At 39.3% G+C, this 21,507-nt stretch overlaps 1 protein-coding gene across 1 annotated transcript in view; it reads left to right on the top strand.

Moving 5' to 3' along the window:
* Positions 1 to 20,927, top strand: part of LOC121379252 (heparan sulfate glucosamine 3-O-sulfotransferase 6-like) — a 37,590-nt gene extending 16,663 nt beyond the window's left edge. The window contains exon 2 of the mRNA XM_041507774.1: positions 15,334 to 20,927. Coding sequence (XP_041363708.1) covers positions 15,334 to 15,952 — 619 coding nt within the window. The 3' untranslated portion in view covers positions 15,953 to 20,927. The remainder of the gene's footprint in view (positions 1 to 15,333) is intronic.
* Positions 20,928 to 21,507: the final 580 nt, after the last annotated feature.

Below are 21,507 nucleotides of genomic sequence, written 5' to 3'. Positions count from 1 at the left end.
TACTCTTGCTCTTCTTTTTAAAATGTTCTGTCTAAAACATTCGATTTCTTGAATTTATTTCCTTAGCGTCTTTCATTTTTGTTAAAAACTTGACTTGTTTTTTCCTATGTTTATTTGTTTTGTTTCTATGTTTAAATGGGTTTTAAAAAAATTAAAATATTCCACCTAATGTAGAAAACACGCATTTCCTACGTCCACATAATACATAGCACAATATGGTATAAAAGCTATAATATATCGTTAAATTCCATTTCTTTCCTTTATAACTTGCGTCTCTATTAAAGCGACAAGTAAGTTTTCCGTTACGTAGAGGTAACACTATTTTATTCATCGCGTCCCAGCAATACATTATTCACTAAGCTCTGGCATATTAATTTGTCTGGGAATTGGCTTGAAGACTCCTTTAACCGTATAATTACTCACATAATATCAGCCGCCTTGCGTTCAGCGACTACGATCAACGCAAACGTTCGCGAACAATTTAAATTGCTTCCAAAAGTAATCATTCGGTTTAAAGCACGGGTCAAAAAATTCATACCGTCTCTGCTTTGCCGTTTCGGCCCACATAGCTGGCTTTTAGTCCGTCTCTTATTAAACTTTAGGATCTTCATCGGCATACCAAAAAGCCGTATTATATCCAGACTATCGCTGACAACCTGCAAGAAAAAAACTGTTTTAAAGGCATATTGTCACAGAACACTGGTCTATTTAATGGTCTAACAAAGTATTACTTGAACACAAATTATTTGATTTGTCCCTCAATGTACTTTATTCAACCATCTTCATAACCACCACACTCCATTTATTAATAATATTTTGTAAAAAAAAAAATTGAATTATGGCAATGGTCCATAATTCAGAAACTAAAATTGTCGAGAGGGTTGATATGGATTTCACTCCATCATGGTTCAGTTAAGGTGATGCGATAGCTAGATTTGGTTTCCAACAATTAATGTAATTTTTATTTACTATCCATTTTTAGAGAAATAAGGTCCTTACATCTGTGACAGTTTGCCTTTAATAATAGACTGTCAATGAATAAATCTGGTCTGACCCACGGCACTAACGATCGCCGGTAGTAGGCGGGTATAGTAGGTGGTAGCAAATGACTCCCAACAATGCCAAATTTATTTCATTCCCACTGAGCCCTTAAGAACTCGCTCTTGGTTGGAGACGGCACCGGGCTGCGAACCCTGTATCTACCAACCTGTAGTTCGATGGCTTAACCACTGCGAAGTGTGAATTTTAATGGCCATTAAACCTACTTCTCTTTCGGTAACCACTAACATAACCCACGTTCTGGTCAAGCAGCTTGAGACAGATACTGTGTACGTGACCAGGACAGCGTGCTTGGACCATAAATGAATGTAAGCACACTCAATTTGCTCAGCTCTATCGAGTAGAATGTCCGGCGGTGACCGGATTGTTGTGTCTTCGATCTTGCGCGACAAATACCGTAATTAATCTGAAGTAAGTGACTTTTAGATGGCAGTGCCCCTGCGTCGACAATTTCACCGTGCATGGAAAGGAGAACTATAGTATCATTTACGAGTAATTTTGCATCAATTCGCGCCCGAATGAAGCCCTTTATGCGACTTTATTTGGTTTCAATATTGTGTGCAGTGCAAAGAAATCCATTTTCTGCTCCGTTCGCTTGATAGTATTGATTCCTAGCGTCAACAAAATGATTCCGTGCAAATTTATTTATTGAGAAAGTAATTGAATTAAATGAATTGTTAAATTACACTTGAACATGCATTTTAAAAAAAAAGAGTGGTACCATACTGGCAGAAATCAGAGTTAAACTAACTTTAAATAAGAATAACAAACAAGTCAGCATGGTGAGTGGGCATACATCTAAAGATGGATGAAGAGAGGGGAGGGATGGACGAATCATCTGTCTTTCTCTGCCTACATCTTCTCTTCCCCTCTCTATCTTTGTCCCCCCCCCCTCCCCTCTCTCTCTCTCTCTCTCTCTCTCTCTCTCTCTCTCTCTCTCTCTCTCTCTCTCTCTCTCTCTCTCTCTCTCTCTCTCTCTCTCTCTCTCTCTCTCTCTCTCTCTATATATATATATATATATATATGTTTGTCTGGCTGCCTGTATGTCTGTCTGTCGGTCTCTCTCTCTCTCTCTCTCTCTCTCTCTCTCTCTCTCTCTCTCTCTCTCTCTCTCTCTCTCTCTCTCATGTCTCTATCGCTATGGACTCGAGGACGAAAATGTACGTTTTCTCATACTCTGTATAAATAAAGATTAAAATCTGGTTTGAGCCCCCCCCCCCAAAAAAAAAAACTCTAGAGACTGTGTTCACTGTACCCCCTCTCCAGATACCATTCTTACGGACGTACTCTGTTTTTGTCTCTGTATGTCTGCCTGCCTATCTGTCTCTGTCGCTTTCTGTCTGTCTCTTTCTGTCTGTCTGTCTCAAATATATTTCTTTGGAAAAAACAATACTCTTAAAGTAATACACAAATGATTCGCCAAGCGACAATCCGAATGGTCATACAAGAGAACTTAGCACAAATCTCCTTTCCACTTTGCTCGAGTATCCTCTTAATATCAAAGCTCTGGCGGGCACTACTTTCCTGACACATCGTTCACACTATCAAATGCCAAAACGCGATGGTCAAATTCTGTTTGCATAGCCGCCGATAAATACGGGCAAATTACCTGATTACAAATTGAATTTGCGCCCACAAAGAATTCCAATATGTCCGACACGAGATGATGGTGCCATGCCTTTAGGGTCACGTGCGATTTGGTGTTGGAAGACAAGGAAACTGACACGGGGGTAAATACACCGAAATGAAAAGGCTAAAAGCCCTGAAATCCATCCCTTATATGTGTACCCCTATCCTTTTGTGACCCGTGTTTATTTTCAATAATAAGTAAACATACCAAGCCGAGAGGTAATTGTCGGTTATAGCGTATCTGGAATTGACATTCCCCAAATGGTATCGGTACGACCACGCACTTCAAATTGACATCGGTGTTTAGATTTATTTTAACTGACTGTTTACACATATTTTAGCGTTTAACGCCATGGTTTGAACACACAGAGTGCTATAGACACATTTATTCATTACCCTATTCCCGAGACGATCTCGGTTTTTTATTATTATTATTTTTTAGTATCGTGGTGTAAATGTACATTTGAAATGTGTAAATGTACATTTGAAATGTGCACACGTTTTAATGGATGTCAGTTTCAAAGATAGCGCACTATAGATTTTAACACCAGGAGGTCAGACTCGACATTTCATTGTCACATTTAGGTTTCCCCGGCATAGGTCACAATCTGACGTCGAATGTTTAACCATTACTCAAAAGACCCCCAAATGGCTTTTCTGCTATTTACATAGCAAATGTTCGTAGCAACAGCATGCTTAATGGTTAAAGTGTTCATGAAAAAACCCTGTAATAGTTGATTTGTTAAGTGGATCTTTATCAATACGTGTGTATCATCGGCGTCAAAGGTCATCTTGAATAGGAACAACCCGTGTCCGTTTCCAGTCATTGTACACTAACTTACGTGGATACATTATGTTCACCATTCTGTGTTTTCATTATGTCTCCATATTTCCGTCTATTTGTGCCTGCTGGCCTGTCTGTTTATCCACCTGAGCGTTCATCCGTATGTATCTGTGTGTGTGTGTGTGTGTGTGTGTGTGTGTGTGTGTGTGTGGTGTGTGTGTGTTTGTGTGTGTACGTGTATACGCGTGTGTGCATGTATGTGTGTGAGTGTGTGTGTGTGTGTGTGTGCGTGTGTGTGGACGTGTGTGCATGTGTGTGTACGTACGTGTGTGTGTGAGTGTGTGTGTGTACGTGCGTGTGTATATGTGCGTGTCTACGTACGTGTGTGTACAAGTGTGTGTGTGTGTATGTACGTGTGTGTGTACCTGTGTGTGTGTGTACGTTTGTATCACCTTCTTGCACGTAATCGATTACAATAACTTGCATATCGTAGAATGAAAACTATATCATTTTCCTGTGTTTAAAAACAAGAGCCTCGTATAAAAAGCCCGACAAGAACAACATGTCTTAAACAACAAACAAAGAAAAAGAAAAACAACAAGAAAAAACCCCGCAATAACAACAACAACAAAAGAAGCAAAAACAAAACAAACAAAAAAAACACCTCATTTAAAAAAAAAAAAATTAAATCACACAAAAATAAACCCCAAGACAACATCTGATTGACAAACGCATATTTGACACATTTTGAAATGGAGCCTGGTTTATGTATCTCCGTATATGACTTTACAACCATCAGTCATTCACGAGTTTTGACATTTTGACTAATTGTCAGACAGCACCATGATGAAAATACACGATTTAGGTGTGTTCTTTTTATTGAAACAATTACAACACCCACTTGATCGTCCCAGACAGTCACGTGATTATATATACGATTTTTAGGCGTCTTCTTTAAATTCCCTCTCATAAAATCGATCGTAATTTTTATATATTTTTTCAATATATAAGACTATCAGCGAAATACTCGAGACCTCTCGAAAACGCTACACGCCCATCTTTGCGACAAGTCGGTACACCGGTTGCTTAAGAGGTCAGACGTCAACATAATTGGATGTTAGTCTATTATTACGGCAATAAAGCTGTCACACCCGAGCTGCTTGTGTTACTGCTAGGATCAAGTAGGTTTACGAACTTTCTTTTCCATAAACCAAGATCAAGGGCCGGCGTGTATAATTTTCTATTCGATAGGGGTAGGTTTTTTTTTTTTTTTTTTTTTTTTTTGTTTTTTTTTGTAAACAGAGTTGTCTTTGCCGTCTGCGTGCTCTTGGGTTTTTTATTTTCTTCTTCTTTCGACGCCACTGTGGGTCACTTTTGACAAGGCAGATGTTCTGGAGACCCTATTGAGTCTTCTTGAGCGAGGTTTAGGGGTTTTTTTCTTCTCGATTATTTCTCACAGTTTGATGAGAGCGTTCAAGGCAAAGCGCTGGAAGACCCCGCTGGGGCTATCCATCGAGTCTGTCACACGTCGTCATGGCCCACGGGACCCGTTGTCGCAGGCCCTTTAGGAAGTTAGAGTGTGTGGCAGACACGCACAGTTGCACCGTGCTTGAAAGGCATTCTGATCCCAGTGTTTGTGTCCCAGCGTCACCACTACAAAACTGTTAGTGCCCGCTATTTTCACAAATTATACTGTTTATCCTGAACAGGGTGGAAATCGTTGATAATAACAACTCATACAATACTATTGTCAATAGGTTTTGTTTACTTTAATTGACCCTATTATGGATAAGTTCACGAACTACTGCACCTTTTTTGTGACTATTTCACACGACTCATTCCTCTCTTCCGTCTCTCTCTCTCTCTCTCTCTCTCTCTCTCTCTCTCTCTCTCTCTCTCTCTCTCTCTCATTCTACACTCTCCTCTTCAATTTTATGTAATTATGTTTCTCTACCTAAATCTCTTCCTTCAATTTCAATGTCAATTTATGTTTCGTGCTGTCTCTAAATATCTTTCTCTGTTTATCCCTCACTCCCTCCCCCTCTCTCTCTCTCTCCCCCCCTTCTCTCTCTCTCTCTCTCTCTTTGTCTCTCTCTCTCTCTCTCTCTCTCTCTCTCTCTCTCTCTCTCTCTCTCTATATATATATATATATATATATATATATATATTTGTATCTATATCTCTAATTTATTTTTTAAAAAATCAATGTGCACTAGTGTGTTAAATAAAATAAACTTTACTTTTTTTACTATGTCTATTTATAATTATATATCTCAGTATCCATCTATATGGCTGTATGCATGTCACTTACTCCGTCTATCTGTTTTTCTATCAGTCTACCTTCATATCTATATTTATATCGTTCTCGCTATTTTCTGTTTCTCCTCATCGTTCTCTCTTTCTCATACATCAATAATCTTGGTATGTGTGTGTACAAATTAAATTTATTATTACCTTTTTATTATATATTTAAACCCTGGTCCAATTTTATATCTTAACCAAGGCTACATCGTTGGTGCAACTGCGATAAAACCCGCCCGGGGGAAATGAAAATATCTCATTCTTGGTTAAGTTGTCGACTACACGCATGAATGCATTCTAATTTTAATATATGGAGGTAAGAATCCTATTTGTGGAATCTCTCCTTGACAGCTGGAAATCAACCATGAAGACAATGAAACCAACAACTGCCACATACTCTATCAGTTGCTATCAGATGGCCGAGCGCGTCATCATGACACCTTTGACGCACCACCGCATCCACGATGCGCCACTGCGTCGTGGCTCCGTATCTCTCAGGTTTCTTCGGCCAACCGTAGCCCCTCCATTGCAGGTTATTTCGTCGTGGCTCCGTATCTCTCAGGTTTCTTCGGCCAACCGTAGCCCCTCCATTGCAGGTTATTTTCTATTGATACCTGCTGTCTTCTAAGCGGAGGTTCTGCCTTTGGCCAGTTGCCGTGAAATTTATGATGTCCTTTGTAATTAATTGGCTTCGTCGGTGACGACAATGGGCGCAAATGGTGTTACCGGCAAGCCCGGGGACAGCCCCTCTGTGACAGTAAGTGGCCCCGCGAGCCACACTTACGACTACTTCACCAGCCGTCTTTATTGTGTCCACTGGTCAGCAAGGCCACCGGTCAACGACAGGCTTTTTAAAAATATTATTATGATTACAACGAGGAAGTTGTTGACGGTTATGATGGTGATGATAGTGCTGGTGATGGTGCTACTGCTACTGCTCCTGGTGGTGATAATTGTAACTGTACCAACGGTCTTGGTGGTGTTATGGTTAGGCCATCGGACATAAGACTGCTAGGTATAGGGTACGCAACCCGGTACCGGCTCCAACCCAGAGCGAGTTTTAACAACTCAGTGGGTAGGTGTAAGACCACTACACCCTCTTCTCTCTCACTAACCACTAACAACTAACCCACTGTCCTGGACAGACAGTCCTGATAGCTGAGGTGTGTGTGTCCAAGACAACGTGCTTGAACCTTAATTGGATATAAGCACGAAAATAAGTTGAAATGAAATGAATGTAACTGTACCGAAATAGCGATATTATGATCATCTGACTGATTTTTAAAACAGTCATAAAGTTAAATACATTTAGACAGACCCAAGCTTTCTGACAGAGAATTATTTGAACGTGCGTAATAAAAAGAAAACAGACCATAAGGAAGGAAGTGTTTTATTTAACGACGCACTAAACACATTTTATTTACGGTTATATGGCGTCAGACATATGGTTACGGACCACATAGATATTGAAGGAGGAAACCCGCTGTCGCCACTTCATGAGCTACTCTTTTCGATTAGCAGCAATGGATCTTTTATATGCACCATCCCATAGACAGGATAACAGATACCACGGCCTTTGGTGTACCAGTCGTGGTGCACTGGCTGGTGCGAGAAACCAGACCATAAGTGTCCCTGCTATGTGGTTATGGGTTTGATATCTTGTGAAATTGAAATACTGCATTTCATGTCCTTTGGCACATTTTAAACAGCAATTGTTTTATAATAAGCTTTCTAAAAATTATTTTTAAAATGTATCCATTAATTTTCCATATGTCAGGGTACCTATTTATTGCCCTTCTTGCCATCTGGCAAAAACTTTATGACCCCTAAAAAGAAAAGGAAAGAAACAAACGCAACAAGTTATTGTACCAAGGATATTAACTGATGAGTGGACATACAGATGAAAGTTAAAAGTTAAAGTTTGTTTTGTTTAACGACACCACTAGAGCACATTGATTTATTAATCATCGGCTAGTGGATGTCAAACATTCAGTAATTCTGACATTATATTATAGTCTTAAAGAAGAAACCCGCTACATTTTCCCATTAGGTCAGGTCAGGTCATAGGTTTTAACGTGCACATTCAGAACAAGCTGTTGTTGCGCACGCCTATCATGGACGCAGGTGTCGACTTTCATCGGTTGCTCCGTCCAGGACATTACTAGCAAGGGATTTTTATATGCACCATCCCACAGACAGGATAGCACATAGCACGGCCTTTGAAATGCACTGGCTTGGAACGAGAAATGGTTCAGTGGATCCACCGACAGAACTCGACCCTAGATCGACCGCGCACCAGGCGACCGCTTTACGACTGCTACCATACCCGGAGGAGTGCAAATTATGTACGACACTGGTATATCGATGGCTTGGCTGTTACACATCAGGGGCCCATTTCACAAAACATCGTAAGTTTACGTCTGCTACTAGCAGTTATACCGGTCGTACGTTTACACGTGTTTGGCGTCTATTTCACGCAGAAAACTACATCAGTGAGGAAGGTGGTGCATTTTAAAGACAACAGGAAATGAAATATGTGTACTTCTACTTGTATTTACTGTACTATAATAGTTATAAGAAATGTGGTTTAGTCGTAAATTTACGTTTACGTGCAAAACTAGGCTTACGATGTTTTGTGAAATGGGCCCTGATTTAAAGCTGGTATGTGCTATTGGCATAGCTCAGTGCTGGTTAAAACTCTGAGTAATAGCTCAAGAGTCCTTTAGGTCCTGTTGGGAGTACTTTATGTACCAAGGGATCACTCGGAATTCAACCAGCACCAAGAGACGAACCCAGCACCTGTCAGTCGTAAAACTGATTGGGTTAACCACAAAACCTTCGAGACTCGTGCGGTCATTTTGATCTCAAAATCAATTAGACTAGCCCTCGCAGTTTTTACCATGTTAGCGCCACAGGACAAAAGTTCAGTCTATCGAATTTACAACCAACGGAAACGGATTATCGAGACAGACCAATAATCGGAGGGCACACTGAATTACGGGTCACGCGTTTGTAGTCATTTGATGCTAAACACCGCGTTGCGTATAATTGCTCGGTATTAGGTGTCGCTTTGTAATAACGATGAGATTTCAGCTGCGTGTACGTCGGCGCTAATCCTGACCTATGGAAAGAAATGACACGGGCGAGTGGTCTCTTTGTGGGCTCCGCCATTTTGATGTCTTTGTTATGATCTCGCTTCATCAAGTCGGCGGTAATAAATAACACAATTAATTTTATGCTGCTATATGGTTTATTGACTTCGTTGTTATGCCCTGTATTTGTTAATTTGAATATACAACCTGACTTCAGGTGGGGGTTTTTGTGGGGTGTTTTTTGCATATTATGTAGAGGGTAATGGGCATCTATAAATATAAATACTATTAAGTGGGATACATTTTCATATGTACATACATATATATATATATATATAAGTACATTATTGCTTAGTAATACATATTTAATAGAGAAAGAAAGAAATGTTTTATTTAACGACGCAATCACATATTTAATAGAGAAAGAAAGAAATGTTTTATTTAACGACGCACTCAACACATTTTATTTACGGTTATATGGCGTCAGACATATGGTTAAGGACCACACAGATTCTAAGAGGAAACCCGCTGTCGCTACTACATGGGCTACTCTTCCGATTAACAGCAAGGGATCTTTTATTTGCGCTTCCCACAGGCAGGATAGCACAAACCATGGCCTTTGTTGAACCAGTTATGGGTCACTGGTCGGTACAAGTGGTTTACACCTACCCATTGAGCCTTGCGGAGCACTCACTCAGGGTTTGGAGTCGGTATCTGGATTAAAAATCTCATGCTTCGACTGGGATCCGAACCCAGTACCTACCAGCCTGTAGACCGATGACCTGCCACGACGCCACCGAGGCCGGTGCTATTTAACAGAGAGAAGAAAAACAAAATCAATGTAAAATATATACTGATTCTTTCATATTATTCTCTCTTTTGTTTTCTTTTGAATGTTTTTAAATGTCTTTTTAATAGCCGTCACCAATATCATATTAAATATATTTGCAATTAACACTGGGATAACCTGTGTTCGATCCTTTTATTTATATACATTATATGCAACATTATACAATTACATGTATATGCAAATACAATGTTTTTAGTCATATCATCAATTTAATGGGGGATATATCGCAAAGATAAGTCAATAACAACTTATGAAACAAATACTAAAGCTAACCCTACAGCAAGTATTGCAATAACAGCGTGTTAGAAGGAACCAAATGGCCATAGTTAACACAATATGCCAACATCTTGTTAAATGCATATTACTTTCTTGTAGTCTGGATATTCTATGACGAGGAGACGATATTATAGCTTTAACAATATATAACATTATAATATAAATCAATCTATTTCTAAAGTACTTTTATACGACACACACACACCTCAGGGTCATAATAATAAATTTAATCATTCTATTGACAGAAACATGAAAACTAAATTTTGTCGTCATGATTCATTTTAGCTGCAAGGGGTGTGTTGTATATATATATATACAACAGTATGATTCATTTCAACTGTGTGACTTTTAATAAGTATTTGTATCAGTCATTTATGTGTCATCAAAATGAGAATAAGCTATGTGCTAACAGTTTAGCCCCCCTCCCCCCCCCCCCCCCCCCCCACAAACAAACAAAACAACAAAAAATAAACAAAAACAAACAAACAAAAAATCATATTGTGTTTGTCTTATGTGCGTGTGTGTGATGGGGTGGTTGTGGGTTTAGGTCAGTAATTGATAGCGTGTCTGACATTCGGTGCGTAGTAGGATCGACCCCCATCGGTGGAACCAATGTTTTTCCCAATCCAACCTGCGCCAAAAGCCGTGGTATGTGCATTACTCTCTATTGAAAAGCGCACCTAAAATAAACCTTGTTGTGACGTCATAGCTTACGACGGTTTTACGATATGGTAGCGCTAAGAGTGAGATTGCATCGAAAATTTGTAGCCTGGCTAGGGATTTCCAAAGCTATCTTAGCGCTACGAAATCGTAAAACCATCGTAGGCTATGATGCCACTAAACAGCACACGCCATAGTGACGTCATTGCCTACGATGGTTTTACGATTTCGTAGCGATAAAGCCTATGATACATCTACAAAGTCTCCGAGTCTCCGTAGATGTATCGTGGGCTTAAGGTAGCTTCGAAATAATGGGCCAAGTGCATAGCACGGTATTTTACGTACCTGTCGTAGGGCGCTGGTTGGAACGGGAGAAAACCCGAGTCCACCGAAAGCGATGGCGTTGGATCCGACTACTTGCAGTCTACTTCAATCGAGCACTCTACCACTGGTCTACGCCCCGTCCTTAGTAAAAAAAAAAAATCGCAAATGCGACATATGTTCAAGCTACCATTGTTGTTGAAGCAGTCATATTGGATTGTATCAAAACCACATGCAATTGTTTTTACAATTCATTTTCTTTTCCGTGAAAATATGGCTTTCTATGTTATCGGAGCTGCGTTTAATCGCCTGGATACTTCTAGGTCCTTCAACATATGGACAGATCAAGCAATGCTCCATTGTAAACCAGTGGCCATTTCCTGTTGAATAACTGAGTTATTAAAAACAGATCGACAGACTCGCAAATAAATTAAAAACAAAACAAAGCAAAACAAATTTATTTTGAATGAAAAAAGAGGTAAAAAGAAAGAAAGAATATGGAATTGTTTAACAGCGCTTCACTCAGTACATGGTTTAATATCAGGTATGAAAAATACGTACACATAACATTTGCAGGGAACATTTTGTATTTGAAATTTTGATTAACGACAGTTGGTAATCACTGCTATTTAACGTTTGTTTGTTTGGAATAACGACACCACTAGAGCTTGAGGTGCTTGTGTCGCAGGATCGAACCACCTCGGTGGATCCATTCAGCTGATTGGTTTTTTTTTTCATTCTTAGCGAATCCCAGCGCGATACCGAACAAAATGTTCCCTGACTTGGTCTAAAAAGTAAAAAACAAAACAGTCACTCATTCCTCTTAGCAGCAAGGGATCTTTGGGTGCACCTTGTAGCAGACAGAGCAGTATTTACCACAGTCTTTAATACACAAGTCGTGAAGCACTGGCACGGGACAAGTCAATTCAGGGATCTTTCGCTCCTCGCCCGAACCTACAGAGCTACATGTCCGCCATAATGTGATATGTTGACGTCTTGTTAAAAAAGGCATATAAAAACTTGGCACATTACTCAATTCGTGTATTTATTTTTTTACATTTTCAAACCCAAATTATAAATAGTTTATCCAGTGTTCGTAAAGATAGCCGGTTGAGGCTCGATGGTAAAGCGCTGTGCGATGTTTCGCAGAATCGATCGTCTACTACTATGGCCTCGGTTCCAAGCAGAGTCCCATAACTGGTACATAAAAAACCGTAGTCTGTACTGCTCTGTCTATGGGGAAATACATCTCTCTCTCTCTCTCTCTCTCTCTCTCTCTCTCTCTCTCTCTCTCTCTCTCTCTCTCTCTCTCTCTCTCTCTCTCTCTCTCTCAAATGTCAAAATAACCATTTGTGAGACACCATATAGCCTTAACTGAAAAGTGTACTAAATTGTCGTTAAACAATAGTCAGTTCCTCTGTCTATCGTTTATTGGTGACATCTGCTTGGATTTACTTGGGAATCATGTAATAACATCTTTTAGATGAGGCGATATCATCGCCGCTCGAAATTATTATATCTTAGACACCAAAATTAGCCGTACTTTAAAAAATTCTAAAGTGTCTTTAAAGAAAACATTCCATTCGTTCTTATGCTTTTTCCAAAGCTCTTAAATTGTAATTAAATGCACCACACGTTTCCTAAAATGTCACAGATCCGTATCTCCTGTTCTGCAGCCACCGAACCGTGAGATGTGATGCCATCTATTATGATCTATTTGACACGGGTCTGTTGCAAGGAACTCAATGTCGAAAAGACATAAATATATATTATCTTCCCCGCGAACCCGTGTCGGTGCCTTAGCCAAACACATCGGCTGTACGTCTTTCACATCTGGCAGAATCCATTCTCATTCTCCACTTTGTTAACCCAACGAAAACAGCCGGAGCACGTGTCTAAAGACGTAAAATGTGTTTTCTATTGCCGTTTATGCGTTTCCGGTTGCTTTCTGGAACTATACCTTGTTTGTAATAACTCTTAGAACATCAAGTTTGGCGCCCACAGAAGCAATTGGAAAGTAATAGGTTGGTCGTAAAAATAGAGTTCTTCAAAGGGAATATGAAAAAAGGAGAGAGCTGGCGATGAATAATTTAGAAGAGAAGATGTTAATGTGCATGTTTTGATGTATATACGAGCTGACGTCATCGAATACCTGTCCAAATGTCTGGTTCATTCACCGTAGTAAATAAAGAGCGCTATATCATATTAATAATAATCAGTCGATATTAATGATGATATTGATAATGATGATGGCGGTGACGACGATGATAGTATCCGGAAGAAATAAAACTTTATTTTTGGGATATTTTAATGTATAATTATGCAGGTTTTGTAGGCTATTGTTCCTATTTATAATTGTCAAATTATTAATTAATCTATTATTACTGTTTTATTGACCCACTGAATTTATAATCACATAATAATCTTTAAATAAAATGGTTATACCGGCAATATCCAGTAGTAGTAATTTTCTTATTAACGCAGTTTGGTAAAACAACTGCAGATCTGAACAGTTCCTGATTCATGTGCCCTTCCTGGAGGTCTCTTTATCTACTTACAACAAAAACAACAACACAAAACACCACAAAGAAACACTGATATTCACCGAAAACATTTCCCACTAAGCTGGCTGCCAATAATGCAGAACCACTTGGAATCGCGCATGCTGCCAAGAGTCGGGAATCAGAACAGCACCATCTGCCAAATTAGCGCACTTACTCTCTTTACTTACTTCGAAACTTGGCATCCGTTAGTGGTAATCGGTGGGCTATAACGATGCACGAGGAAAAGAGGTTAGCCGGGTTTTTTTTTTTTTTGTCCAGGTGCAATCGAATTCATCGCTTAATCTGACTAAAAATCAAGAGGTCGGAGAATCTGGAAAGGAAGTTAATTTCAGCTTCCGTTTTATTTATTAGCTAATATTATTCAGTTACGGGTCGGATTAAGCGTAAAATCGAAGGAAAACGCCGACATTGATTTACCCATCAGGGTTAAAAATAATCGAAGCAATTTTGTCAATTTAGGAAATGCCTAGATTTAGATCTGAAGCATGTAGCCAAGAATTTTAAAAGGGCGATTTTTATTTTATTTTCCTTCGTGCTCTATTTTTGTGTTGGTGGTTTTTGTCTCCTCCTGTCTGTATAGACGGTCTGACACATACAGTATAAGTCTCTCTTGATAAATAAGTTCGTTTTCCAATAATAAATATTAAAATAATATATTTAAAATTCACTATGGCGTATTGAGATAGTTATTGGTTATAAATGGAAGGACTGAAAACACGTGTGCTAATGACAGTATTGTAGACTACATAATGAGAGAGAGAGAGAGAGAGAGAGAGAGAGAGAGAGAGAGAGAGAGAGAGAGAGAGAGGAGGGGGGGGGGGGAATTGGACAGTCAAAGATGTCAGCAAAACCGTTAGACAAAATATCTATATCCTCAGACTCCCCATTCCATATGGACAGTATATTTTTCTTTCTTACATTTAGAGAGAGAGAGAGAGAGAGAGAGAGGGGGGGGGGAATTGACAGTCAAAGATGTCAGCAAAACCGTTAGACAAAAATAGCTATATCTTCAGAATCCCCATTCCATATGGACATAGAAGAGAGAGAGAGAGACATTTAAGAGAGAGAGAGAGAGAGAGAGCGAGGAGAGAGAGAGAGAGAGAGAGAGAGAGAGAGGAGGGGAGGGGGTGTGGGAGAGAGAGCGAGGGAGAGAGAGAGAGAGAGAGAGAGAGAGAGAGAGAGAGAGAGAGAGAGAGAGAGAGAGAGAGACAGACAGAGACAGAGAGGAGGGAGGGATGGATTGGACAGTCAAATATGTCAGCAAAACCATTAAACAAAATATCTATATTTTTAGACTCCCCTTTCCATATGGACAGTATATTTTTATTCCTTACATTTAGAGAGAGAGAGAGAGAGAGAGAGAGAGAGAGAGAGAGAGAGAGAGGAGGAGGGAGAGAGATGGAGAGAGAAGTAGAGGAGAGAGAGAGGGAGGGAGGAGGGGGGGGGGGATTGGACAGTCAAAGATGTCAGCAAAACCGTTAGACAAAATACCTATATCTTCAGACTCCCCATTCCATATGGACAGTATATTTTTCTTTCTTACATTTAAAGAGAGAGAGAGAGAGAGAGAGAGAGAGAGAGAGAGAGAGAGAGAGAGAGAGAGAGAGAGGAGAGAGAGAGAGAGAGAGAGAGAGTGAGAGAGGGAGAGAGAGAGAAAGAGGGGTGAGGGAGGGATTGGACGGACGGACGAAAAACCTATCATGAACACAACCACAACAATGAACACCCCCCCCCCCCCCCCTCCCCCAACTCCTTCCCTACAAGCAGACCCTAACTCTATCTTGTTCTATATTCCAGGTCCCAAATGCCGGAGACTATCCCGGGTCAGCTGACGATAGAGAAGACGCCCAGTTACTTCGTGACGCGGGAAGTCCCTAAACGGGTTTACGACATGTCGAAAAACGTCAAGCTGATCGTTGTGGTGCGGGACCCCGTGACTCGCGCCATCTCGGACTACACGCAGGCGCTGAGCAAGAGACCCGATATCAAGCCATTCGAGCAGTGGGCGTTGCTAGACAACCGGACGAGGCTCGTGAACTCGTCCTGGGGAGCCATTCGAATCGGCGTCTATCCGAAACACCTGGAGCACTGGCTGAAATTCTTCCCTCTGGAGCAGATCCACTTCGTGAACGGGGAGAGGCTGATAGGGGACCCCGCCAGCGAGATCGGGCGCGTCCAGAGCTTCCTGGGACTCAGGCAGTACATCTCCGAGAAACATTTTTACCTCAAAGAGCCCAGGGGGTTCCCCTGCATCATCAGGAACGAGAGGACCGGTCGGCACCACTGTCTAGGGAAGACCAAGGGGAGGCCTCACCCGAAGGTCAACGAGGATGTGATAGCTCGCCTTAGGGACTTTTACAGACCGTTCAACCTAAAGTTTTATCACATGGTCAAACGGAAGTTTGACTGGAGATAGTGCGATGAGCTAGTGGTGTGTGAGTGCGTGGTGCTGACACGGTCAAGGGTTAATGACTTTGCGAGTCGAGGGTTAATAATCAAATATTTATTTATGCTTTATCAAGCTCAAATATCCTGAGATGTTAAAGCAAACAAAAAACAAAACAAAAAAACTTCTGTAAATATTCTCATTTAAAGTTGAACTGTTACACAAGGTGACCGATATAATTATGTTATGTGTTAAGAGTGTTTAGTGTGTTTAGTGTGTACGGGAGATCTTAATCAAAATGTCTTGTTCTTCATGATTGGTGCAAACGTAACGTAGATATAATGGTTATTTAAAACAAGCATACAGTGCCTGACGAATGTGTGTATTGCAAGCTTCCTCATTGGCCAGTCTGGGAGCAAGAAGGAACCTGATTGGTGCAAATGTTTGCAACAGTTTGACTGACAGATGTGTCAACCTATCAACGATATTGTTCTGTCTTCGACGCAGAATCTAGCCAATCACTCGTGTTGACGTCACACACCAAGGCGTATCTTGCCATAATAATTATCTCAAAATATATTTATCTACCTCGTGTTTATGCTGCGTTAAAACAAGAGCAGCGAAATCCACCACAGTTGCTAAAATGGCTCGTTGGTTTCTTCATACAGCCGTAGTGCTAAGTTAAAACTAGCTAGCAATTATTTAATGTAATATTTATTCGCATTTCATTGTGGTAAAAATCTTGTTTTAAATAGTAGAGTGGATGTTTGCACTGGGCTCGTGCTTATAAATACTTTGACGATTGTACAGATCATTTATAGTTCAACCACCCTCCCCCCCCCCCCACCATCCTGTCCCGAAACCGGCCCCTGGCGATGTCAGAGGTCGGATCCTGGACGGGGTGCCTGAACCTAGTTTTGGGTAGTGGCACGTAAAACAAGTTCCCATACAAATATAGTTTAAACTGTAGTTACAGGCTATACCAAAGGTCTGCTCAGGAGCACGAGCGTTGAATGACGCATGCGATCAATTCACTATGCATCGTATTGAATTGACAGCGAACATTCAAGAGACATCCGTTCTCCTGAACATGTCGCATTTTGAAACATTGAAATTAAGATTAATTGTTCTCGGTTACTTAACTGACTTTGATGAGTTATCACCTATGATGATAAATTACTGTACAGATCACTACATATAATAATTTCCCCATTATGTCATTTGCTAAGATAACTCAAACTTTCCCTCCCCGTCCCTGTCTTGAACAGAACTCTCTGGCGAAGTCAGAGGTTGTGTCCACGACAGGCGTGCTTGAAAAAGTATCTGCATGCATGCCAAAAATTACGCACACACACACACACACACAGACACACACACACACACACACACGCACACAATTGCGAAGATTAGACTACCTGGCAAAAAATTATTTGATTTCTTGCGTAATTCATTAAAATATATTATGGAACAACATGCTAGGTAGGTGGGCAGAGTACCAAGAACGGCGTGCTTGAACCGTCGTTAGATACAAGCACGATAGTAAGTTCTGTCATCTGACTCAAAAATGTTTACAATCACGAGCCCATGTGCGTATTAGCATTATACTTAATTTCCTTTGTAATTAATAATAATAATTATTATAGTTCTAATATCGATTTATTTGTATGGGCTTATAAACGTAGCCGGTGGATATTAACTTTGTGCTAGATTTTTACCTCGGCCCCTTTTTTACGAAGCGATCTTAGCGCTACGATCAACTTTAGTGTGTAGCTACCATAAGATGATCGTAGCGCTAAGATCGCTTCGCAAAACGGGACCCTGGACCCTGTGCTTAGTTATGGACCGTTTAGAGATTTAGTTATGAACCGTTTAGAGATTAGAGTGTATAATAAAATATCTCATAGGCACAAACAGAAGTCCACAGTCGAATATCATTCCATCCAATAAATTTAAAACATAACTGTTATTGACACATGGATGAATCATTCGTTTAGGTATTGCATAAAACATGAAGGAATCTCAACGAAATCAGAAGCATGTGATGAAAATATGCTGCATCAGTGGCTCACTCGAAAGATAACTTCTTTCAGAATTCTATGTGATAGCTCTCATTTCCATAAAACATACATTATGAATGCTTTGGGTTTTTTTCTCTCTCATGTTTATGACATGCGTTTAAGCTAGAGGTCATGGTCGTAATGTGGTTTTTTTCCTGTGAATTCTAATTATGTTCATGTTGGTCTATGTATATTTGATAACTCTTACACCAGTATTTCCTATATGATAATGCAGCATTAAGACTCCTCCGGTGCATTCGTATTGAAACTTTCGTAAATCAAAGCATTTCGGAAAATAGTAAAATTCCAAAGTACCAAACATTTTGTTTTATTAATACATATTATTTCTTCTTTTTTTCTCAAGATGTAGTCGCGAAACTTCATCCACTGTAATTAGTGTGGGTTTAAATTTTAAAATAATTATTCATATTTCAAATTATATCTCTACACTTATATCTAAAGTTTGTTTTGTTTAACGACACCACTGCAGCACATCGATTAATTAATCATCGGCTATTGGATGTCAAACATTTACAATTGGTAATTCTGACTCGTAGTCATCAGAGGAAACCCGCTATATTTTCTTTTTCTAATGCAGCAAGGGATCTTTTATATGCACTTTCCCACAGACAGGAAAACACATACCACGGCCTTTGTCCAGTTGTGGTGCACTGATACATTTGTATCTCTACACCGGGAAAGTCAAAGAGAGTATCATCATTAATCCTTGATCATCCTTATCATTTGTAACTTACTATCAACATTCAACCTTTAATAAATATTTTATTTCATTTCATATCGTTGGCGTAAAAGATTATACGCAATATCATTTATCTATGATTCAGTTTCATATTTTGTAATGTGGTGATAAAATGTAAACCTTATTTTTAATAGCAATTTCAAATCATGACTGCAAGCTCTAACGTGGTGCAAAAATTCCAGGGTTTAATTTTGAATTTTCAAACCATATCATTATTATCAGAAAACTAAAATGATATCTCGCTGAATAAGACCTCAGCTTTATTAATAAACGTACGGTAATGACAAGTTGAGCGTGCATGACTCTTATCTTTTCCACGAACATAGCTTCTTTATATAGCTGTTCACCAAACTGATCAAGCTATTTGCATACTGTAAAAATTGTACTGGGAGTGGAAACAGAAAAGTGTCATAGACATCACCTTTATTAACGTTTATTAATAAACAAAAGGTAATGACATCCAGTGCTTGTGACAAGTTGAGGTTACATAACTCTTATCTTTACCACAAGAATAGCTTCTTTGTGTACAGGTAGCTGTTCACCAAATTGATCAAGCTAATTTGCATAATGTAAAAACCGTACTGGAAATGGAAACAGAACAAGTGTCTGACCGCGTCTCATTAATAGTGCTATGGATGCTTTTGTTGCAAATATCTTATTGATACCTCTACGGTAATTATGATCAGGGTTTATTTATTTGTGTGTGTGTATGTTTTTATATTCGATTTTCATTTCAGTTTAGTATTTTATATGATCAAGAATATGAATATTTCATCACTTGACTCAGTCATTTTAATGTTTTGTTTTATTAAACTTGAATATAAATCTCAGAAGTGAGTCTTCAGTCAACGAAGTCATAATCGACCATGATATTAAAATGGTGTAAAAAAAAAAAATTGTACATAGATATAATATTACGTTAATTGTAGTATATTGTAGAAAGTATTTTATAAATATTTCAAAGTACACCGTGTCTGTTGATTCCACACTGCCTTACACTTGTTGGAGAGGTGTCAGTCTTCAACGATAATGTTTTCCTGTCAGCTATTGCACTTTTCGCATGCCATTGTTGACTGTAAAAATTCGACCATCACTTTTTTTTTCAGTCGAGTGACAATTAAGCTATATTATTAAAAAAAAAAAATACATTTAATTTTTTTTTTATTATTGCATTATACATGTATAAGAAATCTTAAAAAAACATTTAATAGCATACGGTTAAATTTTGATGTTTCAAAAATAAAAGCCACGTGCATTTCATTTTAATTCCAGTTTGTTTGACACACATTTACTACTATACCATCGGTGTCACGACCAAATTTAGTATGTAAGTTATGCCGATAAAAGTATATGTTTATAATTCTAGTAATTCACCGCATTTGTATTCAACAGTACCATGGTTTTGAGTTTACTGCATGCTAGGACAATTCAAGAAACCATCAGAAACATTATTGATATGACTGACACCTTTCTGCAAAAAACTTTTTCACTTGCACTTCTTAATAAAGAGGATATTTGTTTAGAAACAAATAATATTTACTACACACATATCATTTTTTGTTAGTATTGGATAGCTAAGACAGTTTTTTGCGCATGCGCATGGATATTTTAAAAGTTTCGGGTATTAAACGAGATTATCCGACGTTTTGCGAATGCAGGTTATGCCCAACATACGGAAGTTACCGAGACATGTGGGAAAATAATGATTTAATTTGTAATCTGGTGTTTGTGATTAATTACTGTTGCGTTATAATCTGTGGTAACACTCTATTAAAAAGGCAATCTTATTACACTTTATTACAATAACGAATTAACACGCACGCCGTCAACCATAAAGTGAAAGCGCAACATGCAATTATAACATTAAAACCACAAAATTATCAATCATTTTGAAGCCATCTCTTCACAATGCAATTTTGATGATTAATTCACCGCAATGGAAGCAAATAAAACGTCTAGTTATAAAAAAAAGAAGAAAGGAAAATCTCGACACAGCCGGTTTTGAAATTATTAGTTCATAAAGATGAGATTATGTTAATTACGTAATATTCATTTTTGTATAATTAAACTTTGTTTATTTCTGTAATTCAGAGCAAATTCAATTGTCACAGGGTCTCAATTTGTGCCATATTTAATTCCCAATGAGCCGAGAGAGAGAGAGAGAGAGAGAGAGAGAGAGAGAGAGAGAGAGAGAGAGAGAGAGAGAGAGAGAGAGAGAGAGGGGAGATTTAGGGGGAGGAGAGGGAGGGAGGGAGGAGAGCAGAGAGATAATGGGGGGGGGAGAGAGAGAGAGAGAGAGAGAGAGAGAGAGAGAGAGAGAGAGAGAGAGAGAGAGAGAGAGAGAGAGAGAGAGAGAGAGAGAGAGACACACACACACAGAAGCAGGGAGACAGCGAACTTATATCCAATTAAACTTCAAGCACGTTTTTCTGGCAACACGCATTTCAGTTATCTGGGCTGTTTATCTAGGACAAGGTTTATTAGTTAGAGAGAGATAGCTGTAGTGACCTTACACCTCATTGAGCAATTAAAACTGAATCTGGTGGGAGTCGTTAACCGGGATTCGAACCCGGTGTCTTTCAGCCAGATAGATGGCGTACCCACCATACCACCAAGGCTGGTCGTTACACTGTATTATTTCAGTTTCACGCCATGCGCTCTGAACTTTCCTGTATGACCAGTGTGACCACACGGCGTCGGGAAATATCAACGTGATGAGTTAATTTTATTTATTAAAGCTCCGTAATCGATGTTTTCTCTTCACAAAT

Source organism: Gigantopelta aegis, chromosome 8 (assembly GCF_016097555.1).
Source record: "Gigantopelta aegis isolate Gae_Host chromosome 8, Gae_host_genome, whole genome shotgun sequence".
Classification (NCBI taxonomy): Eukaryota; Metazoa; Mollusca; class Gastropoda; order Neomphalida; family Peltospiridae; genus Gigantopelta; species Gigantopelta aegis.
This window is presented reverse-complemented; position numbering and strand designations above follow the sequence as displayed.